The sequence below is a fragment of the Xenia sp. Carnegie-2017 genome, unplaced genomic scaffold (assembly GCF_021976095.1).
Source record: "Xenia sp. Carnegie-2017 unplaced genomic scaffold, XeniaSp_v1 HiC_scaffold_3, whole genome shotgun sequence".
Taxonomy (NCBI): Eukaryota; Metazoa; Cnidaria; class Anthozoa; order Malacalcyonacea; family Xeniidae; genus Xenia; species Xenia sp. Carnegie-2017.
In genome coordinates this window covers 3,644,528-3,658,631 of record NW_025813493.1, presented here as the reverse complement: position 1 = coordinate 3,658,631, position 14,104 = coordinate 3,644,528, and the positions used below count along the sequence as shown (strand labels likewise).

General features: G+C 35.4%; 1 protein-coding gene across 1 annotated transcript; it reads left to right on the top strand.

The window, feature by feature from the left end:
• The first annotated feature begins 257 nt into the window (after positions 1–257).
• On the top strand, positions 258–14,014 carry LOC124454247 (protein C12orf4 homolog). Its single transcript, XM_047005064.1, has 13 exons — positions 258–451; positions 1,090–1,409; positions 2,669–2,771; positions 2,969–3,083; positions 3,788–3,815; positions 6,052–6,134; positions 6,734–6,818; positions 7,563–7,684; positions 7,984–8,154; positions 8,646–8,848; positions 12,168–12,225; positions 12,545–12,612; positions 13,218–14,014. The coding sequence occupies exons 2-13, from the start codon at positions 1,285–1,287 to the stop codon at positions 13,308–13,310; spliced, it is 1,254 nt and encodes a 417-aa protein (XP_046861020.1). The 5' UTR covers positions 258–451; positions 1,090–1,284; the 3' UTR covers positions 13,311–14,014.
• The last annotated feature ends 90 nt before the right edge of the window (positions 14,015–14,104 follow it).

Genomic DNA, 14,104 nt, shown 5'->3' with positions numbered 1-14,104 from the left:
CGTGTAAACTATAGACACAATGAGCAAAATGTTTAATCGATCGATGCGCAAAAGCAAGCAGCCACGCGACATTTAAAAATATTTCGTAAATTTCAATCCTTTTATTACTGATGTGATTACTTTCCTTTAGCTTACTTTTGTGAATAATTATTCGGGAATGGTTGTAGCTGCTCAATAAGGTTTAGCAACACCTTTCATCTGGTTAACATGTAGTAATATGACGGATGGTTTCAAGTATAACCTATTATATTATTTTATGAAAAATGACAGTATGTCAGAAAAGCAATGGAAGAGTGTAATATAACAAAGCCGTTTTCTTATGAATTTGTCAATGATGATAAAGTATGCAAACTACAGACAAACGTCGCCATTCCAACAACAGCATGGAATGTAAAAGAACTGTGTTTGAGAATACTTGCTTATCATAATCTACCCGCATATCTGGAAGAAGGTATTAAAATCTATCCAATAAAATCATAATATGCTCCTAAAGTGCCCTGCAATCTTTCAGTATACATATGTATTGTATGTTTCTTGCTCAGTATACGTACGTACTGTATGTATTGGACGGTGTGGAATTTCTAAAGATCTAATTAAGATAACACAACAAAAAAGATTTTGGTGTTTGAAAGTTTTATTGTCAAGAAGAGAGTCAGATTGAAATTTTCACTTTACTTTTCAATCTTCTTAAAAACAAATAATTAAACGTCATTTTTCACTTTTAGCAAGTTTTCATGATAGACTTTTAGGTAATTGGCAAAGAAATATTTTATGAAAAACATACATTACTTACATATGAACATACTTTATTTACATACTCAATCATCAATCATGACACTGTGAATGTGCTATACATTACTTAAACTTACAAGAAAAGATCTTTCTTCATATGGCATGAGTTTCTATGCTTAATTCCCAAAGATTATTCTTTGGAGCACATTAAAACGTTTACATGCTAAACATCTATCATTGTGTGATTTTTAAAAATCTGTGTTGTTTATCTTTATGTTAAATGTGTGTCATTATGTTTCATTTTTATAAATGTGAGTGATGCAACTATGTTTTTTTTTCTCTGTTTCCTTATTTAAGATTTAGAGTACACCCTTCAAGTATTCGTTGCTAAAGAAAATGAAACTTACTACAATGATCGAGCAGATGAGATCATTGATTCAAGACTAAACCACGACAATTCTGCATACTACTTGGGTTGAAGCCTTCACTCGTGAATGCTCAAGATATTCTGACACAAAGGATGTTATTACAGAAGAATTAACATTTTCGGAGATGTATCATTTTCTCATTCATTCCTCAGCTTTGGAAACATTACTTCAGTTAGAGAATTCCTATGCATTAGCAGTTCAAGATCTTTTGAAACAACGTGATGCTGCATTAATGAAGTTAGAAGAGAAGTAAGTCCATGTCTGCTATGTAGTAAATCTTAAGCTTACTGTGGTTATAATTTCTATCTCTTGGCTCTCTATCTTTAATGAAGTTAGAAGAGAAGTATGTGCATGTCTGCTATGTAGTAAATCCTAAGCTTACTGTGGTTTTACTCTATCTCTTGGCTCTCTATCTTTAAGCCTACAGCTCAACCTAGCTCTCATTTGAAGCCTATAGCTAGACATTGCTCTTGTCTTGTAAACCTGTAGCTTAATGACGCAGCTCACTGTCTCTAAGCCTGTAGTTAGACACAGGTCTCTCTCTTTAAGCCTCTAGCTACACCTTGCTTTCTTCCTGTAAGCTTGTAGCCAGACCCAGCTCCCTATCATTTAGCTTATAGCTAGACACCCCTCTCATTCTCTGAGCTTTTAGTGTCTTCACCTTTAGCTAGACCCAACTTTCATTCCAAAGCTCATGGCTTTAGCCTTCTGTAGCTATCTTGGTCCTTGACGCTTTCTCTCTCATAAAGGTCAAAATTTCTTAACAATAAAATTTTACAGCAGAGTGCATAGGTTCAATTTCTTGACTTTCATTTAGGTAACGTCATGAAATTAAGGCTTAGCCAATCACTTTTTACTTACGTAGGCAAAGTCATGAAATGAAGGCTTAGCCAATCACTATTTACTTACGTAGGCAAAGTTATGAAATGAAGGCTTAGCCAATCACTTTTTACTTACGTAGGTAAAGTCATGAAATGAAGGCTTAGCCAATCACTTTTACTTACGTAGGTAAAGTCATGAAATGAAGGCTTAGCCAATCACTTTTACTTACGTAGGCAAAGTCATGAAATGAAGGCTTAGCCAATCACTTTTTACTTACGTAGGTAAAGTCATGAAATGAAGGCTTACTTAACCATTTTTTACTTACCTAGGCAAAGTCATGAAATGAAGGCGATTCTTGATTCTGGTTTTAATTCAGACAACTATCACTATTTACTTACGTAGGCAAAGTTATGAAATGAAGGCTTAGCCAATCACTTTTTACTTACGTAGGTAAAGTCATGAAATGAAGGCTTAGCCAATCACTTTTTACTTACGTAGGTAAAGTCATGAAATGAAGGCTTAGCCAATCACTTTTTACGTAGGCAAAGTCATGAAATGAAGGCTTAGCCAATCATTTTTTACTTACGTAGGCAAAGTCATGAAATGAAGGCTTAGCCAAACATTTTTTACTTACGTAGGTAAAGTCATGAAATGAAGGCTTAGCCAATCACTTTTTACTTACCTAGGCAAAGTCATGAAATGAAGGCGATTCTTGATTCTGGTTTTAATTCAGACAACTATCACGATACAGTAAACCGTCTCGCTGTCCAACATTGTGAGGATACACAGGTTTGTAAAACAAGATGTGTGTTTGAGGTTAAAATCTGAAAGGAGCCAATTTACAAATCTGTTTAAAAGGACAAAGCGATGGAAGTCTTGTGGGCTGAAAAAATTATGGATTTGAATTCACATTATTAGTGTCTCATGGAAATCTTTCTTTCAAAAGAATGCGATGATTTGAAAATGTATGATATTATTTGTCGTAGATGATATCAACTCAGTGGTCCAGTGCATTGTCTGATCTTCAAGAGGTACAAAAACGAGAGTATCAAGAATGGATCAGTAAAGTTTATGAAGATTTAGTGAAATCATCAAGTACCGGTCAGTGTTTACTGTGTAGTGTTCACGTATGTATGTAAATTGTTCTGTATGATTTTACTTGTTGATAAAGCAATTTTAATTAATTTGCTGCATCTATATCTTTAACTACATCTACAAACTGCATCTACCTCTGCATCTGCATCCGTGTCCAAAAAGTGCATCGACATCTTTATTTACATCTTTATCTACATCTATAAACTGTATCTACAGCTTTATCTACATCTACAAACTACATCTACAAACTGTATCTACATCTACAAACTGTATCTACATCTTTATCTACATCTACAAACTGCATCTACATCTTTATCTACATCTACAGACATATCTACATCTTTATCTACATCTACAAACTGTATCTACATCTTTATCTACATCTACAAACTGCACCTACGTCTTTATCTACATCTTTATCTACATCTACAAACTGCACCTACGTCTTTATCTACATCTACAAACTGCATCTGCATCTTTATCTACATCTACAAACTGCACCTACGTCTTTATCTACATCTACAAACTGCACCTACGTCTTTATCTACATCTACAAACTGCATCTGCATCTTTATTTACATCTACAAACTGCACCTACGTCTTTATCTACATCTACAAACTGCATCTACATCTTTATCTACATCTACAAACTGCATCTACGTCTTTATCTACATCTACAAACATTTAATGAATTTCTTTATCCTTTAAAGGTTTCGAGTCCGGTGGACCGTTTGAAAGGTAATAGTTGTAACATTTTATATCAAGGTTATAATTTTATCGTCTTAGTTTGACGTATACCATATTACGCATGTGATTAGCATAGTGACAGAAAATCATTTGCATTTTTCGACCTATAAGAACACGGAGATGGCTAACTGCGGGTAATCTAACTAAATATACTGCGCCATGTTGCACAGCAAATTGGGACTACAGTTTACTCCTACGTATAATTTGGTGTAAATACCAAATGTAGGTGTCAATACCTATACCAAATAATTTTATTCATAGAGGTACGTAATTTGAACTGTGTTTGTGTTTCGGCAAACACTGCTTTTAAACGTTGTGTGTGTGTTTCGTGGTCTACGATGACCTAGAAGAAGTTTTTGGAAATTAAAAATTCTTAGAAATGATATGGATGTGAACATGGGCTTGGGAAGCCGTAGGTGGGTGGATGTCTAGACCCACTCAATTTTGGGACTGGTGGGTGAAGTTCAGACCCTCTCAATTTTGGGACTGGTGGGTGAAGTTCAGACCCTCTCAATTTTGGGACTGGTGGGTGAAGTTCAGACCCTCTCTTTTGGGATTGGTGGGTGAAGTTCAGACCCTCTCTTTTGGGATTGGTGGGTGAAGTTCAGACCCTCTCAATTTTGGGACTGGTGGGTGAAGTTCAGATCCTCTCAATTTTGGGACTGGTGGGTGAAGTTCAGACCCTTTCAATTTTGGGATTGGTGGGTGAAGTTCAGACCCTCTCAATTTTGGGATTGGTGGGTGAAGTTCAGACCCTCAATTTTGGGATTGGTGGGTGAAGTTCAGACTCCCTCAATTTTGGGATTGGTGGGTGAAGTTCAGACTCCCTCAATTTTGGGACTATTGGGTGATGTTCAGACTCTCTCAATTTTGGGATTGGTGGTTGAAGTTCAGACTCTCGAAATTTTGGGATTGGTGGGTGAAGTTCAGACTCCATCAATTTTGGGATTGGTGGGTGAAGTTCAGACTCCCTCAATTTTGGGATTGGTGGGTGAAGTTCAGACTCCGTCAATTTTGGGATTGGTGGGTGAAGTTCAGACTCCCTCAATTTTGGATTGGTGGGTGAAGTTCAGACACTCTCAATTTTGGGATTGGTGGGTGAAGTTCAGACTCCCTCAATTTTGGGATTGGTGGGTGAAGTTCAGACTCCCTCAATTTTGGGATTGGTGGATTGATGTTAAAGGAAGTCAACCATCAACTTTATCTTTTTGTTTCAACGTTTGTGTCATATGTTCTTAAATGACATGCGTGCCTGATTTATTTTGTCGAGTTCGCTAATTTTTTCCAAACTTTCCATATTCATCGGAATGTTCAAGCTTCATTGTGAATGTTATAATAAATGTAGCTATACATACGTAACATGTTTGTGGATGAATGTCCCGGGTTCAAACCATTTACTTTATACATACGTAACTCAAACACTTACTTGGTTCTAGTTTATGTACTTCATCAATGGAAGGCTTCGTTTGCAAAGCATGCTCCTGAATTTCTTGTGAAAGCTTTTCGTACAATTTATAAATAATTTGGTTTGAAACTTGATCATGCTTGAACAGTGGCGGAATACTCAGTAGGCTAAGTAAGTTTAAGTCTACAGGCCTTGGTTTTCGAGAGGCCCGTTGTATCAGGACATAATTAGTTTTTAGTTTTTGTCATTACGGACTAGTTAAATGTTCCTAATTTAAACCGTTTACCCTGTTAAAAACCCTACGAACTACTGTTCAAATGCAGGATGCTCAGAACTCGTGTAGTAGTTGGTTTGAACTTTAAATTTAATCCTTATTGTCGATATTATGAGGTACAAAAACAAATTGGGAAATGCGAAGGCATAGGAGGGTAAGGGACGCAATTTTTATCAAAAGACCGAACTTACTGGGAGGAATAGACATCCGACGTAAAGTCCAACAACTTTGTCATAGCCTATGGCCCTTGTTATTAGGCCCTATGCCCTTGTGCGTCGTTCAAAGGCACTTAAGGTTGCTTCTTGTAAAGAAAACGCTTGCACATTTTCTTGTAAAAAGTCTTCGATAATTGAAAACGAGTAACAAGTTCTAAATCATCACGTAAATAACTTTTCTTTTATTGACTATACGTGATAGCTATAATAAAAGTTCAATGATTATTACGACGAGAGGCAATCATATGCAGTTAAAATGACGCTCTGTAGCTAAGACTGTGAATGATTTAAATGTTAGATTCTCCATTTTTCCTTGTCATTTACAAAATCTAGTAGTCCGTCGACACTGAGCTTGCTACCAGATGATGCCACTGAAAATGGGCCAAGACTCGAGGAAAGTTTTACAATACATTTAGGTACGGTGTTTAATTTGTTTTGAAAAATAATGTTCTTCAAGTATTGAAAGGTTCTCGTGCATTTTCAAAAATTGTAATGTCGAGTCTTTGAAAAGTCAAGTGTGCAAGTTTTTCTTAAATTTAACTCGAAAATCTTAACTTCACTTGTATTGCTCAAGAAATTGTTCAAGAATAAGATTTGATTGCAAGTTAGTGTAAAATTGTGGAAATGTTATATAAAGCAAATGTAAGTGACTGAACTTTAATAGTATTATCATAGTGATTTATCAAACGAAATAATCCACATTTTCATAACTTATAACTATTTCAAAAGAAGAAATAATGCGATGTATAAATATTCTTAAAAATGTCAACTGTGGAAAGCTTTTTTAAGCCTTCAACCGATTTTTTACTTTTTTTGTTGTTTCCTTGCACCATGTTAGAATTTCAGTCGATTTTAGCCAACATTAATCTATATTTTGATTAAATAAAAAGCAAATTTTCATTAAATTTAAAGATATCAACTTTTCTTTCTACAGCCATTATTGTTTTAATTTATGATATTTTTATAGAAATATCGTTTAATAAACAACGTAAGAACGACTTCATTTATTTTCTAGGTGCTCAAATGAAGTCAACTCATAACTTAAGATTGATGTGTTGCGATCTTCTCGATCTTTGTCGTTACAAACCTGCTAAACCAGGGTAATGTAATGTTTGATGTCGTTAAAACCTGCTAAACCAGTGTAATGTAATGTTTGATGTTGTTATAAACCTGCTAAACCAGTGTAATGTAATGTTTGATGTCGTTACAAACCTGCTAAACCAGTGTAATGTAATGTTTGATGTCGTTACAAACCTGCTAAACCAGGCTAATGTAATGTTTGATGTTGTTACAAACCTGCTAAACCAGGGTAATGTAATGTTTGATGTTGTTACAAACCTGCTAAACCAGGCTAATATAATGTTTGATGTCGTTACAAACCTGCTAAACCAGGATAATGTAATGTTTGATGTTGTTACAAACCTGCTAAACCAGCATAATGTAATGTTTGATGTTGTTACAAACCTGCTAAACCAGTGTAATGTAATGTTTGATGTTCATGTTGTCCATACAGACCTTAATGCTGTTGTGTTTTTCGTTTGATTATGATAAATAGATATTTTTTCGTAAAATTTCCTACTTTTTTATGACTTGTGTGGAAAAGCAAATTTAGGTCAAACCAGGTATCTAAGCTACTTCATCCTTCTTTTCCAAAGAGATAACCTTAATACTTTTAGTAGTTCCTGTTATGTTGTGTTAAATCAGCTTTTATCTTCTTGTGCGTTACTATTTTGGTGAACTTTTTGAAAGTCATTAGTCTGAGAAAATAATGCATATGTCTGTTACTTACAGCGAAATTCAGGCGCGTTTCTTTTTTGAATCATTCTGTTCATTTTTGTGTTTAGGAGCAGTATTTTGGCGCAACCTCAAAGAATCCAAACAGCAATGTCTCTGTATTCTCAGTCTTTATCTGGATTGGTCCTTCTTGTTGACAGTCATATCAACTCCTATACAGGAATAAAGAAAGGTGAGGCATCCTAATTTCCTAAAGTCATTTAGCATCATACGTAGTTGTTTAATTATTAATAATTAGTCTTATCAAAACAATCCCTCCCCCAAAAATCGTAACTATTTTCCTATAACTTAACCCATAACTTGTTTGTTTGCCAGCAATTTCTTCATAGAGGTTCAAAGCTTTGTTGGAATGTCCTTAGCGAGACTGTTTCGTAGAGCATTGTAAATCTTTTAACTTTAAAGTTACGGCATCATTGAGACGAATTATGATGACAAATTAACGTGAAAAATTAAATGTTATTTATTTGACAGAATTTGCTGCTCTTTGCCAACAATCAACGGATTTCCATTTTCCCGATTTGGACAAACAATTTTGTATGATTCAACAAAATTTGGAAGAAAGACAAAAGAAGATGGACGGAGCTTGCGATGGTACACTCCACAGGAATTCAGAAGCTTTTAGATCATCGACTATTGAAGCAGGTGAGATTTAGGTTAAGCAACGGCTTTTACGTAAGATTAACCGTCCATTACATTAATAGTTTTTTTAGGAGGGGTGGGTAATTCATGCATTCAGTTGTGTCCGACTGATTTCTTTTAATCAGAAAATAGAGAAAATCAGAAATAAGAACGCGAACATTCAAGTCACAGACCTTGAAAAATGGATAGCAAATGACTTAGCAAAAACAAATTTATACTTGTTTGTAACAGGTACAAAAGAACATGTATTTTGATTGGTTTAGGCATGATCATGAGACTGAATTACATTTGAAGTTTAAAAACTTATGTACGTATTGGCAAAGCAAGTGTGTTGGATTACAAAATGTAATGATGCATGAACTTAATGTGGTGAAGCATTTTGTATAAAGTGGCGTTAAATGGAATTAGATGATGTTTAATGAGATGGAACTGTCTTAAACGTAAGACTGGGTGTAAGCTTGGTAGTGATAAATAGTTGATGTTAATCATTTCAGGAAATTTCTACATTACACGTCACTCCAATCTATCTCAAGTTCATGTCGTTTTTCATCTTGTTGTCGATGACTCTCTCAAATCTCCGACTCTTGCTAGCCGTAACGCAGTTGTCACTGGATTACGTAATGTTCTACATACTGCATCACGTCAGAATATTCATACAATAACACTTCCGGTGTTGCTAGCGGAAGAAATCACTGAGGTATGACATATATTTCATCACTTTTTTGCGTGTTGTCAAATTTACTATTTTAGCGCAGATTTGCGATTCGTTTCTTTGTTTATTATATTGAGATCTTAGCAATCAAATTGTTGTTTATATTTGCGAAATATAAATACTGACAACACATCATTCATTTACCTACACAATGCAATTTACACGGTGCGTCACAACCTTTCTACGACAACTGTAGTAATGCCTATGTTAGTGTGAAACACATGTAAACTGGTTTTTGTGCAAAGTGTCGATGGATTGTGGCTAAATTCCACTTCTCCGACGGTAGACACACGTGTCAAAAATACGAGATCAAAATACATAATTCGGACAATCAAATGGCCGAACATAGTATTGCATATGTAGAATAGTGGCAATAAAATAGAAAGAAGATGCTCTTGGTGGGGTTTGTTATTCTTATTTTAGAAATCCAGAACGACTAAGGCAGAAGGTGTAAGAGTAAATCAAAACCATTTTCCATCAAATCAAAGGAAAGCTTGGATATGACATGTATTATGCAGATACAAAGCTATTGCGAAAAACAAAAACATTTCCAACGTTGTCGCGGATATTACGAATGCCGTAAAAAAGTGTTGATGAGTTTGATATGTATTTTTCAAATCAAGCTTAAGAAGACAAAGAGCATGCCAAAAATCGATGATTGTAAACTTGCTCAGCTCATCTTATGGCTCCAATTTCAAATTAATTGATAATTAATCGGAGCATGCGTAGTAAACTCCACCAAATCTCCAAGCTCGTGGTCATGGCAATGACCAACTGCATGTACTAGTACCAATTATAGAGTAATTAGCTCGCCCGGTCACAAATTTTTAGATGAGTTATCTGCGCATGCGCATTATGCTTGATCATGGGCAGTCGACTTGACCAACTGCCCAAGTTCATAGTCATGGTCATGGCAACGAGAAACTGCATTTACTAGCACCGATTTTGAAGTAAATAGCCTGCTTAGTAACAATTTAATAAAGAAATCATCTGCGCATGCGCTCGAGCATTGTTTACATTTGACTGTAAAATTACGCGTTTTGGACCGTGGTCGATTACCAGAAAATAATCACCGGCAATAATGTTTCGGAGCCAAACAAAGCGCGCGTTTTTGCCAGATATGTCGTTTGCCATATAATAATACCATAGCATTTAGATAGCTCAGTCAGAAATATTCAGATAACTCATCCGCGCATGCGCAGTCTGATTCAGCATGCGCAGTCGACATGAGCAGTTGGTCAAGTACGAAGTCATGGCAACGACCACCTGCCTCTACTAGCACCAATTTTGAAGTAAATAGCATGCTTAGTAACAATTTAATAGAGAAATCGTCTGCGCATGCGCTCGAGCATGCGCAGTCCACTCGAGTAATTGTTCGTAGTCATGACAACGACTAACTATATGTACTTGCACTACATTTGTGTCAACTAACTCACTTAGTCGCAAATTATCAAAGAAATCATCTGGGCATGCGCAGTAACGATAACAGTTATCCCACAACTTTCGTACGCCTTTAAATTTTGGTATATATATATGAAGCTAAAACTTCATATAGTAGATGTCAACTAGCAGTGGAAGCTGGGTGCGATATAGTATGCAGTGGCTTAGGGGTCCAGACGTTTCGGGTCGCGACCGCACTCTCCCTGCGTACCCCGAGCAAAGCCTATCGCAGGTGATCTCGGGGTCTGATGGGCGGAAGCTTGCTATTGCATCTCCCAAGTAGGATAGCGTGGAGGGGCCGAAATCTCCTACCGAAACGTTAACATGCGGCGTTCTAGTGCCTTACGCTTAACAAGGTATCGGGAAGCATGGACCGAAAACGGGGTTTTTTGTTTTCGAATTTTATACAACAGTTCTTCCCATAAAAGAAACAAGAACATCCAAGGAACTTCAAAGGCTCAAAATTTTACAATTTAACATTCTCATAACTCTCTCGTGATGAACGAGAGCCTCCTTATACAATATAACTGTCTCATCATGAACGAAAGCATCCATAGGCTTCATGGAAAAACGGGATTATCTACTTTTTTTGAAATAGTTTTCACGAAAATAAAAATTATTAAGCCAAGCAACTTGTATCGTCTGAATTTAACCCTTATGTCATAAATTATAGTTCATTTTGGATGGTAAATTTCCTTTTACTTGACAATATTTTCATGAAAGATTGTTATATGTAGTGCGGTGTTAGAAATCGAATGAAGATATGATCTTCGCACTTTGTTGGACAATTAAGCAATTGTCTCATGAACCTGAAAAATTCGAACCCGTTGAGTCACACCTGCTCTCCACTGTGTGACTTCATAGCTCAGTTGGTTAGAGCACTGCACCGGCACCGCAGAGGTCGTGGGTTCGAATCTCGTTGAGTCACCTTAACTTTTTCAGGTTAATGAGACAATTGCTTAAATTGTCCAACAAAGTGCGTAGATCATATCTTCATTTAATATTTTCATGGTTCAATGTACCAAGTGACTTAACTTCCCGAGTAATTTTGCGATTAAACAGAACACTTTTAAGATTCAAAGGAATTCATTTGATCGCGTAGAGACAGCCGTCCAATTTATTACGTACCTGCATGTTGTATGCATTTCATTGCAAGAAAAGAGTCCACCAAAAAATATCCAGATCCGATTTTTTAGCTGCATCCAAGTCAAACCGTAAAGGCCCGTAACAATTCTTAAAAAAAAGTCATTTGCGCTACAACATACCTGTATTCAAATTTCCCGTGATCGTTTATGCTTTTTTTAAACAATTCTTAAAAAAAGTCATTTGCGCTACAATATACCTGTATTCAAATTTCCCGTGATCGTTTATGCTTTTTTAAACAATTCTTAAAAAAAAGTCATTTGCGCGACAACATACCTGTATTTAAATTTCCCGTGATCGTTTATGCTTTTTTTAAACAATTCTTAAAAAAAGTCATTTGCGCTACAATATACCTGTATTCAAATTTCCCGTGATCGTTTATGCTTTTTTTTCTAACGCTAAATAGTTAACATTTACTTTAATGCCTTCTGCCTTTATAGATAATCGTTCTCAATTACTAGAATCAGATTTACAAATACCCCAAAACTCTAAACCATCTCCTTACCATTTTATTGCCACTATTCTACATAAACAATACAATGTCCGATCATTTTTTCGTCAGAATTTTGTAAATTGAATATGAAACAATTTATGGTTTATGCAAATTACGTGTCAAAAAGCAGCGTTTTTCAAACTTTGAACTGTCCTTGTAATATATGTTTAATATTATTGTTCTGTTGTAACTACCGCATAAACTGACCGCTGAATTCATGATTTCCAGGATATGACAATTACATGGTGTACACGTCGTGCTGAGCTAGTTTTAAAATGTGTCAAAGGTGTGTTACGATTACTTTTTGCTACGTTTATACATTGACTAATAAATCGTTTTAAAATGTGTCAAAGGTGTGTTACGATTACTTTTTGCTACGTTTATACATTGACTAATAAAGCGTTTTAAAATGTGTCAAAGGTGTGTTACGATTACTTTTTGCTACGTTTATACATTGACTAATAAAGCGTTTTAAAATGTGCTGAAGATGTGTCACGATAGCTATTGCGTTTTGTTCCGTGTATACAAAGCGTTTTTTGTTTTATTTTGTGTGTAATTAATGATTGTTTACTTAAGATTTTGTTTGCATGTTTTGTTTCCGACAGGTTTTATGATGGAATGTGCTTCATGGAGCGGGTCAGAGTCGTTTAATATTCAATTTGTTTTACCTAAGGTAGGTCAAGATAACCATTTTAGAAACGTGACATAAAACCCCTTCTAGACACCTCTTTTGACCAAAAGAACCCTTGTACATCCCTCAGTCGAGAAAAAGACATCTTCTAGACATTTCAGTAGACAAATAGACCCCTTTTATATCCCTCATTTGATGAAAAGATTCCTTCCAGACCCCTAGGTTGCCAAGAAGACCCTTCTAGTTCTACACTCTTTAGGTCAAATAGATGCCAGGTTGAAATAGTGCAAAATGGTCATTGGGTCATAATTGTACGGCAATCGAAACAAATTTGTAGAACTTTATTGATGACAAGTTCTACAGCTCAGCGAACCTAACTCATACATAAATAAAGTGCTGTAACTGTTCAATAACTTAAAGTTCTTTAGCTGCTTTTATTCATTTCCTGAACTTCTTAACAATAAGAACAAACTGAGATTTGTTTCAAAACATTTACATTTCGATCATAACGTTTTTCTGTGTATTTACAAGCAAAATATACGTAGCTATATGTTGCAATGGCGCTCACACATCATCAGTTTTTATTTAAGTACGACCCCAAGCATTCACTGCATTCGATTCATTTGCTGTTATCGTTGTCTTTTCAGGGAATCTCACCAGAAATGTTTCACACTTTGCGTGAAATGTTACCAAGTATATTTCGTGTATCGAGAACTCTTGATTTATCAAGGAAAACGTAATATTTCTTAGATGGTGTATAAATTTAGATCAAACGACGATTTATAACAATGACTTTTTTTCATTTTGTTTTGATAATATTTAAACGGAAAAGAGCTAAGATAGCATGCTGTTATTTCAAACCACCATAAGTGAAACATCATAATATGAATCCTGCGAATAGTATGAAGGTTCATGCTATTATGAAGTGTACTGTTAGATAGCTTCCTTTACTTATGGCCATGTTCTATGAAAACTTTAGTTTTTTTGAGAACTACATGTCAATCGATTGTTGTGTTTGTTGCACATCTGTGTAGTTATGTGTTTTAATTAAGTGTTAATTGATTGGTGTTTGTTGCACGTCTGGGTAGTTAGATGTTTTAATTAAGTGTTAATTGATCGATGTTTGTTCCAAGCCCTATCTGTGATGGATGACATGATGACATCACTCATTGATGAAAGCTACACTACAGTGTTGACTCTGTCTCTAGCATTTCATCCAGCTGCAGCTCAAAACTATCAACAAAAAACGCGAGTGTCGCCCAAGTATTACCAAACATATGGTCAGCCAAAATACCATTAACAGAATTATCCATATTTTCCTAATTTTAAGAAGCCTCTTAAACACATCGAACACAAAAACCCTTTTAACTAAAAAAGTGGAAATAATTAAAGATCTTTTTGCCATACATGAGAAAACGATAATTATAAACTGCATTTAACAGAACTCAGGAAAAATTTAAATTTTTCGGAAAAGTGATAATGAAGTTTAAAATGAGCTCATAGCTAACTAACAATCTTTACGATGAAAAGTGTT